Raw genomic sequence first — 26209 nt, 5'->3', positions numbered from 1 at the left:
TATCTTTCTTGTGCTGTTTCTTATGTTTATGGTAATTTTTGGGGGGGGAGCTTGTTTTTGGTAAATATTGTTAAAAGAAATAGGAAATATGTACCCAAGGATTTTCATTCATGATGTTTCCTTTGATGAAAAACATTTTGCAAGTCTCACAACGTTGGATCTTTAGTATATGCGTTTTGTGTATACAATTTGTTCAACCTTGGGAAAGTGTGATTTATGCTGAGTGGACTGTTGGATCTGACACATTGTCACTGTTGTTATATGCCAATCAAACAGGCTTGTATAATGGCTGATGGACTTTCAAAGACTGCTGGCAGCTTAGTGGTTGAAGCAATATTAATAAAAAAACTAGAACCACATGATGATTCTTGCAAAGAGACACGCACACAACATGTGCACCCAACACGGTTTCATTGCATAGCACTCGGTTTAACAACAATTATAGTCACACAGACAGAAACTAATGTACAAGTAGTCCTAACACAGAACTGAATGAAAATAAACGAAACCAAATAATTCTACGCAATAAAAGAAAAACATACTTGAAAATAAATTAAATCCTTAATCGTAGAACAAAAGTCTGCGAGTCAGAGAAAAAGTGTTACTGTGCTCACAATGAAATGAATAGACAGAGGAAAGTGGCAGAATGATCTGGCCCTGTTTTGTATAAAACAACACTGACCCCTAGTGATATTACTTAGGACCAACCAGAAGATATTTGCATAATGCCTGCGTGCATCAAAGTGTGAACCACTTTTTATCTCTGCATGAGGACGAAGGGTATCAAATATTTCTGTACGAGTGTGTTCCTGTACAGTATAGTGGCTTGCGTTTCTTTGTTTGTCTGGGATTTTTGTTCCTGTGTATTGTGCATGCCGGTTTTGTGCATTGTGCGGTTATTCCTCCCCATTTGTACAATCATTACAACATTAGATTTAAGTAGAGAGTCTGTATACTGTGTGTCCATGAGCTGTGTGTGTCTGTGTGTGTGTGTGTGCGCGCATGTGTGCGTGCGTGTGGGTGTGTGTGTGTGTGTACATGTGTTTGTGTGTGTTTTAATAACGGTGCCTGGTGGACTGGGGCTTCCTTTGATGCGATGAAGGCTGACAGGCGTGAAACAGGTCCAATCAGGCGCGTGGGCACTGCCAATTAACCCTTTTCACCGTGTGAAACCAAACATAATTGCCTGGGGTGCAGGGGGCCACTGGGCCATGGCCTGCCCAGCGTAGGCTGAAATGGGCATTAGCAGTGCTGCCAGGTGACCATTACACACAATTGAACTGCTGGGTGTTTCTCCAAATCACAGTTACAGTTGCTACTCAGATGTAATTGGCATGGCATTACCAAATGGCCACATTTCTAATTTTCACACCTACACAATTCATCAGGAATATCTTTTCAGGTATACTGTGCCAGGTTTATTACACAACTGCAGGCAAGCAAACTGTATTTCAGTGATATTTTGCTATGATTTCACTCTGGGAGTGAGGATTAGATTATATTTTAGATATTACATTTCTCTATTTGTTGAACATTTTGGCTCTACCATGATTCTGTTCTGAATGTTATAATAGTCTTAACTGGAACAAATAGTGGTTAATAAGTTAAGCTTTATGTGCACTGATAATCAAATTGTATTAATGTTATGCTCAAGGCAAATACCCCACATTCTTAGTCAAACACCCACAACTAGATTACTGTTGCAACGAGAGCAGCACTCTGTACAGCAGTAATACTGCAATAATAATGTTGACAACATTTTTTCTCTTATTTGTCTCATTTTAATATTCTTGTGATAAATAATTGATAATATTTATCAACATTGTGTCATAAAATTACAGTTTTTTATTCATGAGAGCTATTTTGAAATTAAATAGCTACATGCGAGCTGAACGACTCAATTTCTTCTGCATTCTTACAAGCTGTGCTTGTTGAAGTCCTAGACATAGTTTGGTGGGAATAGTATATTCACTGTAATATGCAGTACAATTCATGCAATGGTATTTAATACATACATTTAATCCATAAGCAAAACGTATGCTGTGATACGTTGCCAGTTCATTCTGCACGACAACCGACTAAAACTATACCAGAAACACAACTGTCCTGTAAAAAAAAAAATCCAACCTTATTAGATGTTATAATGTTCAGTTTTGCAAAGGTGTTGATTCAACTTTAGTTTTGGACACTACACGTTGACAAAGGCTGCTTATGAATTCATACCAAGTAGTTAAATGCAACTGCACACATTGTCGTGTATAGTGAACATAATGTGTAAATGCATTTCAAGTTTTGGTTTTGCAGTGAAAGAAATAACAGATGAAACTAGTGATGTATTCAATATGTTTTATATCGGGGCTTAAACTGGACATAAATATATGTTAAATGTCAGTGTTCTTTCTTTGTATTTTTTATACCGTGCTTGAAATGTTTCGGCCGCCACGGGTCGTAGTTTTGCCCTTTCTCCATCCTCTCTCCTCTCTCCTCCAGCCCGCCCGCCTGACTGACTGACTGCCCAACAAAAAAAAAATGTTGGCAAAACACCCCCTCCTCATCGTGTAGAGAGAAAAAAAAATGGCGGACAAGCGCTAAAATCCACACCAGAAACAAACACACGTTACACAGCAAGGTAAACACCGAGCGACGTCCGCGTTTTCGCCTGCGCTGCGGCGTCGGGCCCAGGTTCGTGCCCGCTGCTCCCCTGGGTGCTGGCGGGCTCCCTCTCTGCTAATGCTAATATTTACAACCCAAGTCTGCGAGCTAGCGAGCCGCCGAGCTAAACTAGCATCTAGTGGGCATGTCTGTGTGTGTGTGTAGCCGAGCGTAGCATAGCATGCTGGATGTGGGCTCTTGCTCTTGCTGCACGCGTGTGTCTGTTATACTTTCTAGAGGCTGCTGTTAATACGGTGTTAGTTCGTGAATAACATCGCTATTGGGTGTCTGACCCCAGCATGGCAGTGTGATGAAGAGGGAGGGCGACGAGGGTGCCGTGTGTCGGCTTTGTGTTTTTAGACGGAGATCAACACGTTTTTTTTGCAGCGCGAGACGCGATATTTCTGTCTGTAAATGGAAAGAAAAAGGACGTCCCGCGCGGACGGCAGCGCGAGGCGGTAGCTCGTGTGCTTTGAAATGTAAACACACTAGCTGTGTTAGCAACAGGAGGAGGACGGGGTGCATGCTGATCCCTCTCTAATGCCAGTCCTCCTGTCACTTTCTTTCCCAGGCGGGGGGGGGAAGAAGAAGAAAAAAGAAAGCTCAGACCGGGCCGCTTTAATTTGGACGCCACCCCCCCCTTGGCGGAGGAAAAAAGGCGCACTTCCATTGAAGAGCAAATCATCCGGGGAGGAGAAACGCTGCTAAGCGGTTATGAAGTTGTAAGGTAGGGTGCTGTTCATAGAAACGTACCAGACATTATCCTTTGACTTTGTTTTTTTACTTGTGTTTCTTTGTAAGCTAAAAGTTAAGGTCATTTGGCACATGGTTAACAAGTGTCTTTGCTCTGTGTAACGGTACTGTGTGTCATAACTTGTTTTTTAAAAACATATTTTCATAAACTCTACAGGCAATCTAGATTGCTGATTATTTGTATGTCTACTGTATGTCATACATGTCATGTTGGACTGGAGAAACAACCCATTGTTTTGATCCATCTGACTGTTGACCTTTTATATTGTGTCTGGTTGGTAATGCTGCTAAGTCCAGGGTTTGGGTCACAGGATGAGTCCCCAAGCCTAAACCCTTATCCACTGATTAATGGCAGAGCATTGTGGAAACATTCTCACAAGTTCATTGCATGGGAGTGTTTATGACGTTGTGGGAATGACTACATTTTGAGACTGCATTCAGTTTTATAGTAATTTGGAAGCTGCTTGTTACCACTTAATTGTTTTGCACTATACTGAGATTTTCCTAATATTTTGTCCTCTCTGATTTTATCAATTGCAGCCTGCAAACAGTTACCATAGCAAGGGCCTCGAAGTGACTCCTTAAAGTGTGGAAAAGAAAATTAAAGCTAGATGTCGTACATTGTGGGCGTGATCCTGGGTCTCTTTGTTGAACTTGCCTGTGGTTGCCTCCTGTGATGAACCCCTGCCTGGAGAGAAGGCCCGCTTCAAAGATAACAAGGGCAGCTCTCTGGTTTCCCTTTCAAATGCAGTTCAGTTAACGTATCGAGCCCAGCTCGGGGTCTGAGTTCTCTTGAGGCGTTATTGTTGTCATCAGTTATTTGTGTTAACTCTCACACTCTCCATTAGTGAGTTTTGGTAATCCCTAAACATAAAGTTGACGCCCCATCTTTAAAAATGTTGTTTTAAAATTAAAGAGAATTTTTTTAATAAAAACACTAGCAAAAGACACACGTTGCATCTCCAGTGCATTATCACAGTCTGTGAATGTTTAAATAGTATATATTTTTTAAGTGAGTTGATTTGCGTTCTAATACAATTAATAAAGGGATCCAAAAATCTTAGGAAATGTACAGTGTAACTCGGATTCATAGTACTCAATCCTTTACTGATATGGAAAGAAACCATATAATTGAGCAACAAGGCGAGGAGCTATAATTCCATTATTTCAAAATAACCCTTTTAGCTTTTGTTAAAAAACCCAAACATAAGTAGGCGTATTGTCGGAAAAAAAACACACCGTCTGGCAGTATATCATATGTTTCCGTTCTTTGTACAAACTATATTAAGTCTAACCTGAGTGGATGCACCGATTGATCCGATTCTAAGCTTGTTTCTCTATGACCGGTGAGATGAGCCAGTCTAATTTACAGAGATTTGTCGCACGATGGTTCACGTCGTACGCACAGACAGTGGCCGACTATACTCTCTTATGTCCTGTTTTGTTTTGAGCAACAACAGAGGAATAATCTGAACTTATGCACATTTTAATCAAACATTCTAGATAATATGGAATATGCATGCAAAATATTTAACACATTTTACCAAAATTCAGTCTGACATATTACCACACAAAGGTTTGTTTTCAATTGTAACAGCAACAACAAATTGATCAAGTGCATCTCCTTCACACAGCTGTAACAAAGCTCTTTTTGTGTGTTTTTTCTCTTGTCTTTAGAGTGGAGGCCACTTGTGTGTCGAGCGTGGTCAGCATTAGAGCATGAGGAAACCTGTGCCACAGAAAGGTGAAATTGCACTATGCCACTTGCAATATAAAAGCAGTATTTTTTCCCATAATACTTTTAACAAACAAGCATTCATAGTAGCTTCTAGGTCAAGCGAGAAGTATGGCACATTTTAGTTTGACTTTATTCCAACCAATCCCTTTTGTTTTTACTGTACAGGCAGATCCATATATTCTCTTTTAATAGTCCTGTAATGCCAGCCCATGGAGGAGAGAGTGTGGCAGGTATTGCAGGATACTGACTGATGTGAAAATTACCCCCTAGTTGAGAGCTTATTCTCTCTTTCTTGGCTCCTCAAGCTATAGAGTGGAAAGATGCCAGAAGGATCAAGCAAGCCCGGAGTGGACGGCCCTCTCGGGTGCTCTCACAGTACCAAGGTAAATAACCCACAGCAGTGATATATGAAGTCAGTCTGGAGCGATTCTAAAAGGAAAAAGTACCCAAGAATTTATCTCTTCCATGTGACAATCACCAAGATAATATTTGCTAAAGTGTTGGTAATAGATTTTAAGCATTGTTGGCTCTCAAAATGGCAAATTCAACTCGAAATGTATAAAAACCTAAGCATTTATGAAATGTTCTACAACTGTTACGTGATGTATATTTCCTGTTGCTCCCCTTGCTCTTTAGCAGGGCTTTTCAGTTGGGAGAAATACTTGAAAGAGACGGGTGCCGTTGCTGCACCCTCTGCTCTCTTCAGACAGGTGAGCAAGACTGAAAGGTCTCCTCTTCTCTGTCTTTATCAAAGATAGAAGAAATCTCTCCTGCAAATATTTGATTATGCATGATTCCACTGCCCGCTATCATGTTGCCGCTCTCCCAACTCAAACCCTCATCTGTCTTCACCATCTAGAGCCTCACGCCTCCGCTCAACGAGTTCAAGGCAGGAATGAAACTGGAAGCCTTGGACCCACGAAACACCACGTCCACCTGCATCGCCACAGTGGTGGGCCTGACGGGCTCACGGCTGCGGCTGCGCTTGGACGGGTCGGACAACAAGAACGACTTCTGGCGCCTCGTGGACTCCTCAGAGATCCAGCCGATAGGCAACTGTGAAAAGAACGGCGGCATGTTGCAGCCACCACTTGGTGAGGATAGATGTTATCTTTTTGTCTTTTCATATTTTGAAGGGTTTTCATTCTGGTCCACAAGAGTTCAGTGACTAACAGCACAAATGTCAGCGTGTCATGCTAATGCCTATAAATGACTCCCTGACACAGCATAGAAAGTCTCCTACCACCGGATGTCTCTGTATTGAATACCCATGGGAAGAGACACGAGTGCATCTGCTAGTCCATCCATTTACACTGCTAAGACTGCTTATTTTTAGGTTTGCGACTTTCTTTTCTTTATTTCTTCATCTGCTAATTGTTTTCTTGATTAATCGTTAGGTCTACAAAATGTCTAAATATAGTTCAAACGCATCAGAACTTCTCAGGGCCAAGGTGACGTGTTCAGATTGTACTTTTTTTTTTCTTTTCTTTTTTTTTTTTGTAGTTTTCTCATGACTTGTCACCTTGTTCACCATGCAAGCCTTGGCTCTAAAGCTGTTGTAGTTATGACAACAATTGTCTTCTTCAGGTTTCCGTCTCAATGCGTCCTCTTGGCCCATGTTCCTTCTGAAAACACTAAATGGAGCTGAGATGGCTCCATCTCGCATCTTTCACAAGGTACCTGTACAAGGCTCACAAGCTCAACACACTCTGAAAAAGCTAGTTGCTGTTTCATATCAGGGAGGAAACAAGCAGTTTTCTTTACAAGTCATAGTTACTTATTTATACCAGCGTTCACTGGGATTCACAAACGAGAACGGACTGCCATAATGTCTGGTAGAATAAGAAAAACAAAAAAGGCAAAAGCTCACCAGTATTTTGTTGATTTTAATGTACCTACCTGATACAAATGAATACATGGATACACATGCCAACTTCATACCTGACCCCCATTCTTTCTCTCCATGTTCCCCAGCAGGAGCCTCCCGCCCCGGAGCAGAACTCCTTCCAGTTGGGCATGAAGCTGGAGGCGGTGGACCGTAAAAATCCCCACTTCATCTGCCCGGCTACAGTGGGTGCACTGCGTGGTGTCGAGGTGCTGGTCACCTTTGATGGTTGGCGGGGAGCCTTTGACTACTACTGCCGCTATGACTCACGTGACATCTTCCCTGTTGGCTGGTGCAACCTCACTGGAGACAACCTTCAGCCGCCCGGCACCAAAGGTATGGGCGGTGAGGCGGGAGTTTTGATGAAAAAAAGGATGTCGTTTTTTTTCCTGCAAAAAGATACTCAACTCCACCGTGTTGTTGAGAAGGCAGACACTCCAGAGACATTGTTCCAAAATCTCAACACGGAGAATCAAATCTGTCCACATGGCCAGATAATAACTTCAGTAGGTGACTAGTTCAGATAAACTGACCCTTTAAAGACTCTACACTCATGGTCCACCCACTCGGGCATTTTCACTTATTTGGTTTCTGGGATACGGTTTGGTATGGTATACAATAGAGAAAACAAAGAAAATGCATTTAATTTGAGAAAAGACTATCATTCAAGACTTACTTAGTGACCATAATTCTTACTTTAACAGTTCAATAAATCCCTAATTAATGTCAGTGAACAGGTCTTACAAATGAGGATTATCACAGTATAGGGAGTGGACACCGATTATACACATTATATTACTTTGTTAGACATGGTTATATTTAGTATATTGTACCCAAATTGCAATAATTAGAGGTCAATTAAAACAGCCATGACTAATTTTCAACAAACTGTAACTCGTATCCTGTTATCCTTGTGTCCTTTTATTTAGTCCACCCACTGCACAGCAGTTCCAGTGCGTAACTAGCACTTTTATGGTGCTTTTTTTGGGACGAGCATCAAAAGAGAAAAAGATATTTCATCAATATTATCTACTGCAGTTTTACTATTACTTTTAACTGTATGTGTGGGTTTGGTTGGTGCAACACAGTCTACAGTGTGATGTAATTATTACATCATATGCCTGAAGGCTTCATTAGTTGATCAAGTCATCAACATGAGTTTGCTACTTTTCATGCCAGATGGTGATGTGATGTCTCTCCAGATAACTTTTCAGCTGTGTTTGCAAACTAGGCTTCCAACATCCAGTAAGATCCAGTTCAGTTTGTCAATTGTATAAGTGGGAATGGTTTTGCCTGTGTTTGCAACATAATCCGACGGTGACCAAAGCTACACGATTCATTGCTTTGTTTTTCCATTCGGCAAACGAGGAGTTTTCTTGTCATCAGGCAGTTTCTCTTCAAGCTGGAGCATTTCAGAAGTTGTAGCCATGTTTGCTTTCTCAACATGGAAAATCAAAGGAAGCTATTTGTTATACAGGAAACATAAAAGGAAGACGTGATTACAAAGGTTATCAGCTATAAGGTCAGCTGCACTCCTCTGTGAGAATCCGTTAGAAGGAGTGGAAAAGGAAGGCGGGATATAAGAAGGCGGGATATGGGGAGGCAGTACATGCCTTTGTAGCCTGCTAGTGTTTTATGAAGGCCTGGCACTCTCCCAGTTGGCAGAGTTGGGCCTTGACGTTGTTGAAACAAGCCTGGATGCCCCTCCACAGGCCTCTTGTTGGCACCCCGGCTAACAGGAGTCGGACTAGACAACTCGGAGAGACTTGAGTCAAGAGAAGGGATAGAAACTAAGAGATAAGACAGACATAAACTGCTTGAGGTGGATTGTTTACATTGCCAGCAGATGGTGGGAGGAAAAAGAAAGAAAGGAGGAGCAACTGCAGAGGAAGAGAGGAGGACAGGGCAGGAGGAGAGAGGGTGAATCTGAGGACAGCTGTGCAGACAACCACACACTTTTGACTTTGGTTTTGGGCACGAGAGGTGAGTAAAGATGAACAAAATGCTAAATGGTCATTGATTAAAAGCTTTTGAGAAGTTATCTTGTACTGTGAAGCTGGCAGTGGTGGCTTTGTGAACTCGATGAACTCGGTACACTCGAGGGAAAGGGAGGGAAAAAAGGGAACGCTCATTAAGCGGTTTATTTGGCTGTATTTACAACCACTGCCATTGATCAGCGAACATATAACCTCAAGCTCTTTAACCTTTTAAAACATAGTGTCTAGGTCTTGTCCAATCTGTTAAGGATCAATCAAGGTGTCTTGTTCTTTTCTTCACTCCACGTTGGCTCCCCTATGGAAAGTGGCAGTAGCCTGCAGACTGAGCTTTCCATTGATTGGTGTTCCCGTGTGAAAGGATGTTTAATAAACACGGCCCCATGGGCCAAGACCTGTGTTAATGAATGTTGCTGCTCCTCCCGTAAATCTGTCCATGGTTGATCCGGGATGAATACCAGTGCATTTTAGTTTGTGCCGTGTGTGTGCACATGCAAATGTGTGTGTGTGTGTGCGTGTGTGTGTGGGTGGGGACTTGCAGGTGCATGTGAAGTCAGATATCGTGGATATACTGTGGTTCTTTCTTCTGTGTGGTTGTTTTTTCATGCGCACATTCTTGAGCTTTTGCCAGCAGAGTTGGCTTACATAAAGTGCATGGCTTATTTGGTTATTTTTTTAATGTATTTAATATAAGCCCTGCTCTAAGTGATTTTTCCATGTGCATGTTCCCTCTGTGGTTCATGTGAAATGTCATCTGAAATGTTTCCGTCAAGAAAGGAAGTGTGTGCATTCATGGGTGAGAGTTTGGGAGATACAATTTAAGACCGTGTCACAGCTGTCAGCAGCTTATTTCTTTATTAGGGTTTGTTCCTCTGGCTTTTAAGGAGTTCACACATTTCTTCTTTTTATTCTAGCCAGCAGGGAGTTCAAGGTAGACCAAAAGAAAATCATCTCTGATTACTTGTGTTCTCTTTTTCAAAACGGCAGTTTTTTCCCCTTTCTCCTCTTACCTGATATCTTTCAGTTCTTTCTTTTTCTCTGTGCTTCATCTTTCATTGGTGGATATGGATCACAGTTAATGCTGGTTGTGCCTGTTTGTCTGACTTCTCAGTCCAATACTGGACTGATAAATTGTTCGCCACCATAAATAAGTTCTTGCTCATTGTGGTGTTATGTGGCCACGCAGATGGTGAGTAACACAAACTAAATTCCATTCTCCTCATTTGTGTTGACACATTTCTCAAAAGCTGAGCAATAAAACCTTATTTGTAATGCATGAGTAGACACCATTAGAACTTAATGGGGAATATGTTTTTTTGTTATGTGGAGGGACCATCAGTAATATTGTGAGAGAAAATACCATGATTACTATTAAGCAGGGTATTGAGGTCTTACAGAAAGTAGTATATCATGATTAATAGATGCATATGTTATTTTCCTCTCCCTTCATCTGAATACCACAAAGAGAAATCATATTTGCAGAGTGAGAGTCTGAGTTCTGTGACCTTATTTAAATGCAGAAATGCAGACTAAAGCCTTTGAGTTTACCGGCACGTTGAAATTCACAAAATGAGCTGTCTCCTCAAGCAAACTGGTGCATGCACCTCTTGATGTAACCTCTCGCACTCTTTTCTTCCCTCTAAATGTGAAGCACCCTCACAGTCTGAGAGGTCTCGTCTATGACTGAGGAAGGAAGTTCCAAAATGTTTTGCTGCTTAGCATGTTTGACCTCCTAGATTTAGTTCTGCATTGAACATTTCCACTTCATTTCCACAATCTCAAATGTTCAACGTTTTGCAAAGCTTTAGGGGTGGGAATCTCTAGGCCAGTAGTTCTTAAATTAGGGTATGTGGAGGCACTCCAGGTTGTACATGAAATAAATAAAAAATCGTTTTAAAATTAGCATGCATTAAAAAATCTTTGAAGTATTTATTAAATATTCAATAAAATATATGTGTATGTTCATAAACTGAATTATATATATTTTCTATTTTAAATCAGACACTGATGCCACAGCACTGTGTATTACATCTGTTTTTCAACCCAAAAAGATTTTGAGCTGGTTAGGGCTGAACAAATCTCATACAGGGTCTACATCACTGAAAAAAGGTTGAGAACCGCTGCTCGAGGGCGACACTGATGAAACGATTATCGACTCATCTGGATGCATCAACATTTTTATATACGTGATTATTTTTCTGCTACTTTGAAACACTGCACATTTATAATAAGTCATAATAAAAATATCAAAACAGGAATTTACTTATCTTTTATTAATTAAATATGACATATGTGTGAACTGTAGAATTTCATTTTCAAGTATTGCAAAGAAACAAGAAAGAAACAAGGAAATACATATTATGGCCACATACTGCCATTCTACTTGCTCCTCAGTGACCCTATGACCTTTGCTTTTGTTGTAGAAGATGTTGAGACGAACGTTGTATCTCGGTTCAAAGTGTGCAACATAGCGCAAGCTCTGATTCTCAATGACTGGGTCCGATGGCAAATCCTTGGAAAATAAAATGTGAATCTACTTTGTGATTCTTATTCGGCATTTCCGAGTTGGGCGGGAGGAAAAGCTAAATACCTCCATACTTTAGCCTTTAAGCCAGGAGTTGCTGGTGGGATTGTATCTTTATTTGGCTGCTCAAACTCAGCCTCCCTCACCAAAACTCTGCTAGTATTTAGTCCGGGGGTCACCAACCTTTTTGAAACCGCGAGCTACTTTGAGGTAGAAAATAATCCGAAGGGCTTCTTGTTTGATACAAACTTCCTGAACAACAAAGTTGCACAGAGCACCTTTTAGTTATACTATATGTGAACTGTCTGATCACATATCAATGTTATTCCTCACAATAATTATTAACAATTTCCACAACAATGATAGTAGGAAAAAAAAAATGGTTTTATCACTTTGTTAAACTGGGGGGGAAAGTGTCCCTGGAGTTACTGTCACAGACCGAACCTGAAGGAGCAGAGGAACAGATGAAGGCAGCTGTGCAATGAGAGAATAAGCAATAGGCAAATAGTCAAAAATAATTATAATGCATGTAGTATTTGTGAAAAACAATAAATTATAAAACAGTTATAACTTTTAAGTATAAAGAAAAAATAACTTTGTAATTTTGTTAGAAGGCCCTGAGGGCTAATATATATATATATATATATATATATATATATATATATATATATATATATATATATATATATATATATATATATATATATAATTCTTGATTTTCATCTACTTCTTTTTCAGTGTAATGCCACAGCATTTTATTAAACCTTTTTGTTGTGTATCTGTTCATCTTTGCCCATGCAGTAGTGCTGCCTAAGAGCCTTGGCGCGTTAACAGACGGGAGTGTGGAGAGCCCAGCCATGCACCCCACGCCCACAGTGGGCAGACCTCCAGGTCAGAGGGGACGGAAGCCGGGCCGCAGGAAAACCAAGGTGACGGGGCTCTGGAATCAGAAGGCCTTAGCGTTGGGCCCACAGAGCATCCATCCGGGCAAAGGTCTGGAACCCATCAAGATCCCCAAGAAGCGAGGGCCCAAGCCTGGCAGTAAGGTAAGCATGAAGCGGTATAGAGATACCTGCCGGGACACACAATTACACGTACTTTAATAATGTATAGCCATGCAGATAGTTTGGGTTGTATTTTCCCAGGTTTAACAATATCTGTGACCAAAATCTTACAGTTAACCTTCTTGAAGTGAGACGCACTGTGAAAGGGATACATCTATAGATACAAGATCCCAAGACCTGACAATGTCATGGTGGTGACCTGTCAATCACAAGGTAGCCACACCCTAAATCATACAGTTTTTACTTTAAATATGACCATAACTTACTAAGGGAACCCTGTTGAAGTTGAACCATAGAGGGATGATTGCAATCAAGTGAGGAAAAGGGTAAATCAATAAAATCAGACTTATTTTTGCAACCAGAGAAGTTGCCCTCTGCTGGCTATGAGAAAGAATGCACGATTAAGGCACTTCTGCATTTGTTTAACTTTTCATAACCAGACATTGTTCTCTGGTTAAACTACACTATGTATTCAGTCCTTTCACAGCTTGGGTTTCGGAAAACAGATTAAATGTAGGATTTTTTTTTTACATTGAATTATTCAATGCTTTAAACACCAAAGACATAATTCAATTTAATTGTTTTTGCGTCTTGGACTCCAACCGTACTTCTGTTTTTACTGTACATAACTTAATCCTGTTTGTTATACAATGAGTTGAGTGAACCAAGACCAACTGACAAAAGGAGTGCTTTTTCTGTGGCACACGGGCTTTTCTTGGCTCCCCTTATATGAGCCTTGCTTGCACATAAACATTTTTGACCTTATGCCACATCTTGAATTCTGTTACCATTGTGGAGTGTCGCAGCATGAAGAGTTACGCCACTTGACTCTTTGTCTCCTTTGCTCTTGGTTTGCAGCAGTTGGGCTGGGCGAAGCGAGCTGGCTGGCTGGAAGATGCCATGGCTGGTCCAGGACGGCCCGCGACAGGCCCGGGGCGAACCAGGGGCCGACTGCCTGCCAACTGGGCACAGAGCATAGCTCTGCAGCAGGCCCAGACTCAGGCAGAGCCAATCAAGATCCCAAAGAAAAGAGGGCCCAAGCCTGGGAGCAAGGTAGCCTTCCAGTGCTTACACAGTAACACAAGTGTCACTGAACCACAGACTATCACATTATAGCTTTTGCCTGCATAAAGAGGGAGCTTATGGGGTGTATTTTTTAGAACACATAATACATCACCAATTTTAATTTATCTCTTTCTCTGTGTTTTCCAGTGCTCACTTTCTTCACTTAAACAAGTTGTTACGTCCTGTTAAAAAATGATCAGCTTGTTATATTTATCTTTGTTTGCCCCATCCTGCTCATTCTGTTTGATGATGTTTTTCAAGAAGGACAGATTGAGCTGGTTTCAACAATTACAAAAACACATTGTTTGTCCACAACAAATGTAGGCTGGCTAAGCAGCAGGTAGCGCCACTTTACAGGTTTCGATAATGCACTGAAAAGAGATTAATGGAAACGCTTGGCAGAGTCGTGGATTTTCTTTTTTTTAATATTGTTTTGTTTACTGGTGTTACACCATGTTGCATTTAAAAGGAGGCACCTTTTTTTAAGAATACAAATATAAGAGGGCAACTTAAGAGTCACATCTGCACTACTGATGGTAACAAACCAGAAATGTGAAAAGGGATATGAAATGTCTGAATGTGTGCGTTTGTATCCAGAGAAAACCCCGCGTGGTCCCTAATCCAGTCCCCACGTCTCCTACCAGCAGCACCCCAGAGCCCGACACCAGCACCGTGCCTATGGACAATGCCACCATCCCCAACTCTGCACTACAGGCCCCCACAGGTACACAGACCACACACCTGGACATGCGGCACATTATTATTGATGGGTATGCCGGTCTGGGATGTTCAGTTCATCTGTCATGCTGTCAGACACATTGTCACCGCCTTTTGTGTCGCGTTGGCAACAGAATCTGACAAATAGTGGTTTATACATGCTAATAAGATTTAAAATAGACATAATGGCCCCTTTTATTTGATTACAATCACAATTTCTTCATTAAATGTGTCACGCAGCCTTCGATATTGACTTCTCTGCTCTGCCCCCTAGTTTGTGTGTATCTAAATAAGTACGGCAAGGTGGGGCCCCATTTAGACCAGCGGCGGGTCCAGCAGCTCCCAGACCACTTTGGGCCTGGCCGGGCCTCCTCGGTGCTTCAGCAATGTGTTCAGGCTTGTGTGGACTCTGCCCACAACCAGAGTACCATCTTCACCTGCCTCAAGTCTGGGCAAGGAGGCGAAGTCATATCAGGTGGGGATTAAACCGTCATCCTAGAAACAGAAATATGACTCTCTTTCTCTATCGCTCTCCTGCTTTTGTTAAAGGTCCTCGGTCCTTTTAAGAGGATGTTGCTGTATTGTTTCCTTGCTTTTTGGCGCAATCACATCCTTGTCAAATTAACAGACAGAATATAGTCAAAGAACTATCAGACCATATGGAGCATGCATTTCTGTTATACTTGCTACATTAAATGTGAGGTCTAAATACATTTTGTATGAAGCTCACTCTCACATCAGCCAACACGTATAATTTTTCTCATTGTTTCCTTTGCCCCTGTTTTCCTCGCCTAGCCTACTTTGACAAGCAGCAGCACACCCTGACCCTGCCAACAGTCAGCAGTGTCACCTACGTCCTCCGCTTCCTGGAAAAACTCTGCCACAACCTTCACTGCGATCCTCTTTTTGGCAGCCAGCCCGTAGCCAGAGGAGGTCTGCACTACGACAGCCACACATACACTACAGGTCAGGTCTGCTCTCGCTGTCAATACACCTGCACTGCTACATCGTGAAAGTATTTGGTTTATCTGATTTACAGCAGTTATGTTGAGCTTTTGTCCTTTATCGATAGAGACCGATCTAATAACTGGGGTGTTTTAATGCATTTTATATCATGCTCCAAACCAAAAGTTGATTTTTCCAGCTTGCAGTTGGATTGCATGTCATCATATTGGTAAAGTTGACAGTGCTACACAATACATTTAATATATATTGTACTCTTAATGTCTCAATAAACCAACCTTTTGGGCCCCAGAAGTGGTCTTTTTACTGTGTGTTATTTTAAAATAAAAAGTTCTTTAGAAGATACAAACTCCCTGTAGCGTGAGAATATCTTATCTGCCTTACTCATGTGGAGATGTTGGCAGTAACCTTGTAAATACTCACGGGATGTGCACTACGTGCCTCCCCTGAGTCTCTGCACAGTCGGTTTTACACTGCCGTACAAAAGGCTTATCACTTGAGCCATGCCGAGAGTTTCGATTTCTTGGGAAAATAAATCTGACATAAAATACACTTTATTGGCTTCCAGTTATACAGCCATTAATAAAAAGTGTTGGAGTAAAGAAGTTGCTTGAAATATGCTGTTCAATGCAAGATCATTTTTTGTTGGGATTGTTGCAGATCACCTTTCATTCATTCATCAAATCCATCTAGTGTGGATATGTAGAGTTTACAGTGTGTATTCTTGCTGATGTGTTTTAGTTTCCTCAAGTCATTCACTCATTAAGGATTAAAGGTGCATGACACAAAGCGAAGCATTCCCTGACACAAACCAAATTCACTATATAGTTTCATATGTATATTTTTCTTTCTTTTGTCATTAAGCCTCTTTGACCAAAATAAGAATGTAACCAAAGAACAAACAGTCAGGTCCACTTACCTGTCTCACTTCTAACTATCACATCTGGCTCCTTCCTTCATACGTGCATTTTTTTTTCAGAGAGAAGAGGTTTTGGAGACAGCTTAACAACGGGCACCAAGCGGTTCCTCCAGGATTTCAACTGTGCACTTCCTCAGAAACTGTCCAAAATCCCCCGGCACTCCAGTGATGGTATGTTACTTTTTGTATTGTTGTGCACCAGTCATATCAGGACAAAGAACCATGTCAGTTCCACATCCTCACCCATCAAAAAACACACTGTATTCTCACTTTTAATGAGTGGCTTTAATTACACAATTAGAACAGTAATAAATAATTTCTCCTATATATTGGAGGATAAGCTGTTGTGTACTCCTATATTTGCAATGAGATATGATAGGTGCTTATATTTAACCATATCTACTTGGTGCATTGGTGGATTGATGTATTTGCTGCAGCTTGCTGGTAAATTTCCTTTTTATTTAAATGCCTTTGGATTGTGTTTTTCTGTTCTTTATTTGTGAGTCAAACAAATTATTTCATTGATTAAACAAGCTTTCCACTCGTGTGTATAGTATTTGTTTATATAATCATTGGCTCCCAACTCTAATGCTGCACCACGTTTTATGTAGGACATTTAATTCTAATAATCGACTGCTCTGAGTTGTCCAGTAAAGCCGACATATAATCATATTAAAGCGGTAGTAAAACAGAAGAAGCTCTTGGCTCAGGAGTGAGTCATATTAAGTTCTGGGGCAAAAGGTTAATCATTTAATCATCTTTCAATTTCCTTAGATTTTAATTAAGTTAATGGAATATTTGAAGAGATTTGTGTTAAAGGGTAATATCCCCCTAAAAAGGGCCTTCCACTTTAACATGAGGCCATAACACACACTCAAATCACCATAACACTTTCTGAGGGTTACAGGCATATCCCTGCGAAATATACTATTAGATTAAGTCATATTGTGCATGTAATAACACATTATGCAATAACTAGATCAAATGTAATACAATTTTACCTCTTTTCGGAAATACAATTTCTCTAATTTTCTAATTTATTATTGCATATTGCAGTGTTTTTTTTTCAAATTATGGGACTTTTCTTTCAGGAAAATTCTCCAATACACGCAATTGTGTAATAACCATTTGTTCTTATGTTTTGGACCAACGCAGATGAATCAGTCTTGTCTTCAGCCACAGACAAGTAGCCAAGATGTTTCACTCGCCCCATAACCAAACTTACCTGTCCGAAATGGAAAATGTGGGCCTTTTTAAAAATGTATATACAACACTTAAATTCACGCCCTGCTTACGGATTATGGATCCGTAAATCAACATTGAAGACCATCGTCAACGATTGCTGTTTTCGATATGTGACTTCATGACTTGACATCCAGTAGCTCAGGACTGTTCCAGAGAGAACAATTAAAGAAAAGTAAAAGACTGTGATCAATAGTTTCTGATCTTATTCCACTACCAGCATTTAATCTAAGATCATTGACATCTTTGAGAGCAATCTCTGTACTGTGGTTAGTGCCGCAGCCCGATTGTACATTTTCAAGACGGCCATCCTCAGAAGAAGGTGTTTGTTTAATTTTTAAAACATTCCCATCGATGGGGCAGTTATTACTAAGAGAGAAGAAGTTTGAGTTAGTTATGTGTAGTTTTAAAGTTGGGGGTCATTTTAAAAAGGTTTAAAATGGCAGCACAGTGTATTCTGAGTATTCTGGAAAAGGGTCGAGGAAGCACAGGGTTTTAAATAGCTATTTATGGTTGAGAATAATATTCTGAGATTACTTATGTTGGCTGTGATATTGTCGTAGAAATACGACAATACGTCCTCATCCTGCCACTGCTTTATTGTGTTTAAGTTCTTTCTACATGTCATGGTGGACAGTCGATGTGTTTATTTTCTCTGATTAGTGAGTTGTTCGTGTGGTTTGTCCCCAGGCGAGTCCCTTCTAGAGAACAATGTTGCCGCATCAGAGCACTTAAAGAAGAGCCCTCTCTCTCCAAACTCTACGGTACAAACTCCCGGCCTGAGATCTCCCTCCAAGCTGCTGCATCATAACAACTCCACAGGTAGGAAAAGGAAACATCGTCGCTGTTTTCGTTTTCACAACATCCCGGTGCTTCAGTGAATCTCCGAGATAGTTACCTCGCACAGACGATGGATTCTCGCGATATCACAAAATCATGCGAGTATATATATATATATATATATATATATATATATATATATATATATATATATATATATATATATATATATATATTTATTCATTAAGCAGAGCAAAGAAAGAACAGACTTTTCTTGATGGAAAATATGTTTTTTGCTCTTCTGAGTGGCTTTGGCAACAGTTTGATTGACAGCTTGTTCATCCAATCACCTGCAAAGAATGTTCTGACAATGTTTTGCACTTTTCCAAACTGTTTCCAATGATGGCTGCTTAGATGATTTTGTGGTAAAAAGACTTTTTGTCAGGCCCTGTATCTAGAATATAAAATGCAAGGGGCTGGGAAAAAGAGTTTGAAGGCCTGTCAGACACCAAAAATATCTGAAAATACTCTGATATAGGTTTTCAACTCTGGGAATTTATCATGGCAACAATCCTCGCAAAGATCGCGTCGTAAACTGCGGAAACTCAGTGTTCACGCGCAAATTGCTCAACCAGCAATGTGTGCATGCTCATATTTAATTGGTCCACATCGCACTTTTCCGGGTGACGACCCTGCATTTTTCTTTCTTGCTGGAGACTTCTGCATTGGCACCTCTGCTGCGTCACAGCAACGGCCCCATTTAAATGAATGATGAGCCTAACTCCTTAAAATCAGAAGAATAATTTTGACTCAAGGATTGAACCCATATAGTTTTTAAGACTGATCATGATACATCTGAATTTTTGTGTCACTTCTTATAGGTGAATAATAGATGGAACATTCTGTTTTCTGCCATCTTTACTATATTATTAACATTTATAGATGTAAAGCTTTCAAACAACTTGACAGGTGGATTAACTTAGGGTGTGTGTTCGACAGGTTTATGTTGAATTGGCCCATGATTAAGATATAGTACTTTTCTTAAAGATATTTGGTTATTGCGAGCTGAAGTGTATTATTGTATTTGGTGAGTTAATGGATTAATGTCTTTATATCTTGATGGATTTCTTTTTGCGCTTTGGCACTTTCAGGCTCGGGTAGTTTCCGGGGGAGCCCAAGGCCGAGTGGTCAGGACCCCAACCTGTGGACAGTGGACGATGTCATGCAGTACATCCGAGATATCGACCCCGTGCTGGCACCACATGCTGACCTGTTCAGAAAGCATGTATGTATTCTCTTAAAAAGGAGATGCTTAAAATAAATAGTTTTTGCATTACAAAAAGCATTTATAGTATATATTGTACACTTTTTAGACCACAATAGACATTGTTTTTATAGTTTTGTACATTTGTACAACTTAACTTGGTGGACAACTTTGCTAAAAAAAAAAACAAGTTCTTACAATTTTCCCTCCCTCTCGGCGACAGGAGATCGACGGCAAAGCACTTCTGTTGCTGCGTAGCGACATGATGATGAAATACATGGGCTTAAAGCTCGGTCCCGCCCTCAAACTCACCTTCCACATCGACAAGCTCAAGCGGGCTTGAGGAGGTCGGTGGACCGACCAGCAGCAGCAACCTTCCAAAGGACTGAACTCCAACCCCATCTTCCTATTCCAGGATCAATATATTGCGCACTACATATTGGACTTGTACTGGCCATTCACATGTAGCAATTTCCATCAGACCACCATATCTGGTATTACATACCCTCGTCCTGACCTCATCCAATGAGGAATGTTTATTTTGTGTAGCACAATCCAGCCTAAGGCAGCATGGGATACGTAGGATCACCCACTTGTCCATCAGTTTTCCATTTCAGTATAACTTGAAGAGTCCTACGTGGCTATTTTACCTGTAAAAAGGCTTTTTTTGGCCTGCTTATATTCTGTACATTTCATATTTTGTACTTTATGGACTCGTATTTTTGCCTTTTTCAACGGTTTGTCTGGGATATGCTTAAGGAACCAAGAGAAGAAAAGACTACATTCATCCCAATACTTGGGATGCCTCTGATTAACGTCTCGGTTTGAGGCATGGTTTACTACAACATTAATAATTATGGGGAGGTAAGACATGTTTTATTTAGGGATGCACCGATACTGACTCAATTAGCTGGATCGGGTATCTGTGACAATATGATTAATCTATTATTGGATACCATTATTTTTAATAAATAACAATTATGTACTTTTTTTGTCTTCTGTATTTATTTGTTATTTTGTTTTTCAAAGTTTAGAAAGTAAGCCCGATGTTGCCTTACAAGAAAAGAATGATCCCGGTCACTTCTACACATTGAAGCATGCAGCTTCTGAATTAAATGCTGATATCGGATCGGTACTTGGTATCTGCAGATACCTAAAGCCCTGGCTATTGGTATCGGTATCGGGACTGGAAAAGTTAGATCGGTGCATCCCTAGTTTTATGAAAGAAAAAGAAAAACACTTTATTCTAAAATACTGCCATGAGAAAATCTGTTTCTTTTTTCTTATTCTGGATGTTGTTAACATTGCCGTGTCTCGTCTTTGTTATTTGTACTTTTTTAGTTTTTATACTATATTATCAGAGTTCCCACATGGAGAACCCTATCATGCTTAACATCGTTCAATAAATATATAATGAGTCAAGTTTTGATTTATATTTTCTGTGCCATTTGTTCTGCATTGTCAACCTTTTAAAGCCATAATTTCTGATTATATTCTGTTACCATACATTGTTTTGTTCACTTTTATTTAGAATAATAGTTGTGTCCCTTTAATTGACTGACCTTTTGATATAAACTGATATGCCACATACGGATATAGGTTCGACAAGTCTGACATTTTGAGACAAACGTAAATGTTGTCATTCATAATTTTATTTTGAACAATACATTGTGTAGCTACAGTCATTCACCAACAGGGGGCAGTACTGTCTTTTCTACCTTTTTGAAGCAATGTCCTCTTGCTGTTTCTCCTTGGGACTCACTCACACTCACTCCTATGGGTGGTCATATCTCCATCTGGTACTCAGCATGATAATCTCTGATATATCACGTAGAGATTTCTTCATATGGTTTACATTGTGTTGCTTCATTCTCAATATTTCTCCTGTATTTCTGTGCAGTTATTTCATGTATTTTCTGTTATTTAAAGACCCTCTAATTTATGATTGTACAAACCTATTGGTAATGCCGTTTCTGGTAAATGTTGCCGTTATTGTTTCCGTCAGTGCGTGAGTGGGCTACGAGGCTCGTGGGCAAAAAAAATGACTTGTCTCCTGAAGCAACTTGGCACAAGACAGTAAATCTCACCACATCCTCTGAGAGAAAACAGGAAGGCATATCACGTCAGGCTGAAAACAGTGACCAAACCCACTGATTCTAACTGACATGGATGAGTATGAATGCATTTCTCTGTGTGTGAGCATATGACACATACTCACAATCTGTGCTGTGTTTGTGTGTTATGCTCGGGCACATGTGACAAGCTCAGAGCTCGTGGCTAATGCCTGTGCTTGTTGATGTGTAATAGTAGCCAAATTGTTGTGCATGAAGCCAGTGCTATTTATAGAAATAACAGCTCCTTGTGCTGCATAATGTGCTTATGAAGGTTGTGAAGCGAGTTCTTACTTTAACGCCCAACACCAAGGTGTGCTTTTGATCAGGCGCCATTCTTCAGTTGCTAGTTGGGCAGCAAATATTTTGAGGTGAATATTCAATATGACTGGCTGGGTTTTTCTGAAAACATACAAGCAAGATAGATTATCTATATTGTTATGACATGTGGGGTTTATTCGGGGAATTCTCCTGATATTTACCAACAATGCTGTGCAGTGCTCCTGAGTCATGCATCCACACTCATCCGTCCCAACAGTCACACCATATAGAGCAGCGAGACACTTTCAGTATGTATGAAAGGAAGTTTTTAAGGTTTAGAAATCAGTCACAACTGTGAGAAAACGACTCTCTCAGGTCTTTTTGTGGTAGCATGAACATACCGTATCCTCTGCAGAACCAGCCTGGCATTTTGCACTCTGCGGGCACAGTTCGAAAGAGACCACACAAAAAAATAAAAGGTGCTCACCACTTTCTCTCCAGGTGATAGCAGAAGCCGTGGCTTGCCTTCGAGGTGCTGGTCCTGCTTGTCTAGTTAAATATTCAACTGGCTAATCTTAATAAATATATGTAAATAAGTATATGGAGATATTTCCTAATGTATTTATATATACAGATATTTCCTAATTTTTTTATATATGTATTTTGTAACAATGCGGTGTCACATTATTCCATATGGGACACATTTGTTTCTTATTGGTCAGAGGTAGAACAAAACATCTGAGGGATTTAGTACCAAAACATGAGGCATGGAAAAGGAAAATGTGATCACACCTCATAGGAACCAAAGCCTTCAGTTATGTTTGCTTTACATGACACGGGTTGCAATCTCTCGATACGTTTCTTTGCAAAAATCTGATTTCATTACTTTTTCTAGATGAGGCCTCCGGCTTGCTTGTCCCCGGTGACCTTTGATTTTGAGATATTATCTGCTTAGACCGTTGTCTTGACAGCCCTCACCCCAACGCGCTCACTTTGTCAGACTCATGCCCACAGAAGATGGCGTGGAACGGCTGATGTCGGGATTTTCCTACAAGGAAAATGTTGGTCACACGGCTGCGTGGGTATTATCCATCCGGGAGTTAAAAATAATAATGATAATAATAATAAATGCATGAATCTCACACAAACACTCACAGAAAAACAACAAATACACAGGAAAATATGACATGCATACGTTTGTGTTTACACATTGATATTACAGTTTGAGGAGATTTTAACAGCGGGATAACAAAGCCTCACAAGAACCGCTGTCTTGTATTAATTCCACCCCCACCCCTGTTACTCGGTCTCTTGTAAAGTGTGTGCTTGCCACTGTCACTAGATTAGCACGCAGGCTTAAAGCCTTGCTCACAAAGACACTGTGTACAGAACATAGCCTGTGCTAACACTGTTCCCCTCTTTTCTAACCTACCAACCTGTAACTCTCCCGGGCAAGCCCACATAATTTCCCTGCTCACATAAAACGAGCCTGAGTCCAATAAAAACGGCAGTACAGGAGGTGAACACAATAATATGAACTTCTGAAAAAGCTTTCCAAAAAAGGATCTTTGAGTGTCAGATGCTCCTCTTCATTGTATTGTACAGTAAAAAATATCTATCTATTTATATATATATAACATTTTAGACATCAGATGGGAATTGTTTGCTATAGATTTGGATCGTATTAGAGTGCATACTTTTTGCTGTTAAATCTTAGTGTCTCTGTGTAATCAGCTTGGCAGGTGATACATCAAATTGCAAAACAATAAAAAGGAGTTTGAGAGGTAATTTAAGCTTATTTCTATGGCAGAATCAGTTTAAATTACATAATAAAAACCCTTTCAATCTGGTATTCCCTGCGGTTAAAAAAAACTACCAAATAATAAACCAATATTTTGCACAACTGTAGCAAAAGCACTGCCCTGCTCAGTACGACTTGACTGTGTAAATCACACAACCCTTAAATATTTACCATCGCTGGACATTGTTGGGACACCTTGGTGTGTTTGAGCCGGCTCGACGGAAAGGTGTCAGCTGTGTGCAGGGACATAAATTATTTACACCCCTCCTTCTACTTCAAAGAGCTGGCAAACCATTCAACCCCAGATTTGGGGGGGGGGGGGGGGTTCTAGTCACTAGGCAACCTCTGTGTCACCTGCCCTGACATGCCAAAATCAGCAACTCACCTCTGGAGGCTGCATTCACAAGGTACACGGCTGCATTTAAAAGCCTCCTCAGCAGGATACGTATGGAAAACAAAACAATTACTGAGACACAGCTAAACTGTGGTTCTGGGAAAGAGAGTGTGATGTGATTATGTTGCTTTTTCCCCTCATGTGAGAAAGAGGAAAGGTTTTGTTGCTTCGAAGATGCTGAGCTTTACTAAAATGCCCGGGAGCAGAATCCAACAGTGCAACAACTGATGTTTCCCAGAGCCTGTTGCATTGAAAGAGCAGGAATATGTTAGTGTGTTTTTTTTTTTACTCTGGGAAGTGAAAGCAAGGGGAGGGAAGCATTCAGTAAGACTTCATGTCAGGTGAAGATGCAAGGTGACTGTTCAGCTGGAAAATCAGGAAGTTTGGCTTAAGCAACATGTCCATTCAACTGAATGAACCCTGCCCTGAGGGATCTGCTGTTTATTTACCCCCTGCCAGAACACACACAGTCACACACCATTACAGGCAGCCCCACACACACACACACACACACACACACACACACACACACACACACACAAAGATAAAACTTCAAACTCTCTTGTTAAAGCAGACAGGTTCAAACATGTGCCCTCTTCACACAAAGAGAGAAACATGCCCCTTGTTGTCAATAAATAACTCATCCTCATCTGGGAAACTCAAGTTGTCCTCTCACATTCACTTTTTTCTTTACACTTTTTCACACTCAGGTATTCTTGGTGTGACTCCTTTCTGAAATCTCTAGATTAGCACTTGAATAAAAAAGGTAATGTTCAGTTTTGTTATACTTTTTAGAAATTAAAAATTCCCAGTACATCTGTATTAAGTACTACTTTCTAGATCTACATTCACATCATGAGATCTACGGAAATACTGTCAGTGTAAGGATCACAATGACCAAATATGACACAAAAAATGCTTTATCTTCCCCCTGACTCCACACTGATACTGAAGTATCACAGTTAGCCTGTTTGATCAGGTTGTGTGCTGATGCTGTGATAGTGTGTGTGTGTGTGTGTCTGCGTGCATGTGAAGCCCTGGCCATGCGTGACAGCAGCAAATGACCACCTATCCATCATTGGCGCTCGGCCCTGAGATTACCACGAGCCCAGGCTTGGCACCAGATGGACCAAAGGCTGGAAAAATAATCGAGACGGTGCTCAATGGATAGACATATACAGCACATACAGAGGAGGATGTTAACTGGATTGCATTTAACATACCTTGCATGATGTGTAGTGAAAGGGTTTGAATGGAATCATAAAATGATAGTGGGGGAAACCCCATCTAGAAATCCCGAGGACCAAAAAAAAAAGTGTTTAAACAAAACACCACCTAATTTCTTAATGTGAACAGGAGAGATTATTACACTCGCTCATGTCTCATCTGTTTCACTTTGCCTGTCTGCCTCTATCAGAATGGGACTTCTGGCCTCTGACTTATAAAGAGAAAACAGCAAGCTGCCACAGGAAGACACAGCGTTGTGTTGAGCAGTTGCTGTGGGTGGGCCGAAAACGAGAGAGAATAAGAAGAAGAGAAGTAACTGTAAACGTCTCAGAGTGTCCCACCCTGCTTAGCATGCGTCTAGACCAGCCCCTGTGAGGCGGGCGGCAGTCAAAACAAGGGATTGGGAGAGCAAACAGGACTGTTTAGCGTGGTTAACCAGTCGTCTATAGAGTCACAATCAAGAAACAAAACCTCTGCATTTAATTGGGGCTAAACAAGGAGCTCACGGTGCAGCATACAATTATGAGATATATGAGGCGACAGAGTTCTGACCGTGTGCCAACACACCCCATGTGCCACACACACACACACACACACCAGAAGACCATCTCACCAGATTGGCACTGGGCAAAGGACCTACAACCGTTACCAAGCACTGTGCCAAAGCTGTTGGCCTACTTGTGAGCCATTCTCTTGATAGTGCAGAGCCAAGAAAACACACACACGGTGTTTCCAATGGAGCACATTTTGGACAAATGAGAGTATATGAGGTTGCTTTAAGAGCAGGGTTGACGAAAAAAAAAAAAAGAGCAATCATCAAACACTATTCCTGGTTGCGAACAACAATGTTCTCAT

The 26209-nt window shown here is 40.7% G+C and overlaps 1 protein-coding gene across 6 annotated transcripts; it reads left to right on the top strand.

Annotated features, from left to right (window-relative positions):
• Positions 1–2489: 2489 nt before the first annotated feature.
• On the top strand, positions 2490–20455 carry LOC137781209 (polycomb protein SCMH1-like). 6 transcript variants are annotated; one of them, XM_068569814.1, is made up of 18 exons: positions 2490–2629; positions 3224–3379; positions 5083–5149; positions 5309–5373; positions 5449–5526; positions 5780–5853; positions 6003–6237; positions 6731–6819; positions 7118–7364; positions 12348–12592; positions 13469–13663; positions 14273–14399; positions 14667–14867; positions 15188–15358; positions 16335–16445; positions 18207–18338; positions 19448–19581; positions 19784–20455. In XM_068569814.1, exons 4-18 carry the CDS (start codon positions 5343–5345, stop codon positions 19901–19903), a joined length of 2190 nt encoding a protein of 729 aa, XP_068425915.1. In that variant the 5' UTR covers positions 2490–2629; positions 3224–3379; positions 5083–5149; positions 5309–5342; the 3' UTR covers positions 19904–20455. The 6 variants fall into 6 exon arrangements, with proteins under 6 accessions (XP_068425915.1, XP_068425916.1, XP_068425918.1 ...); XM_068569815.1 differs by lacking the exon at positions 2490–2629 and adding an exon at positions 2764–3131; XM_068569817.1 differs by lacking the exon at positions 2490–2629 and having other exon boundaries at positions 3158–3379; positions 5783–5853.
• The last annotated feature ends 5754 nt before the right edge of the window (positions 20456–26209 follow it).

Source organism: Clinocottus analis, unplaced genomic scaffold (assembly GCF_023055335.1).
Source record: "Clinocottus analis isolate CAN_PGR_092001 unplaced genomic scaffold, fCliAna1.0.p SCAF_9, whole genome shotgun sequence".
NCBI classification, from domain to species: domain Eukaryota; kingdom Metazoa; phylum Chordata; class Actinopteri; order Perciformes; family Cottidae; genus Clinocottus; species Clinocottus analis.
Note: the sequence above shows the minus strand (reverse complement) of the source record. Positions and strands in the feature narration are given on the sequence as shown.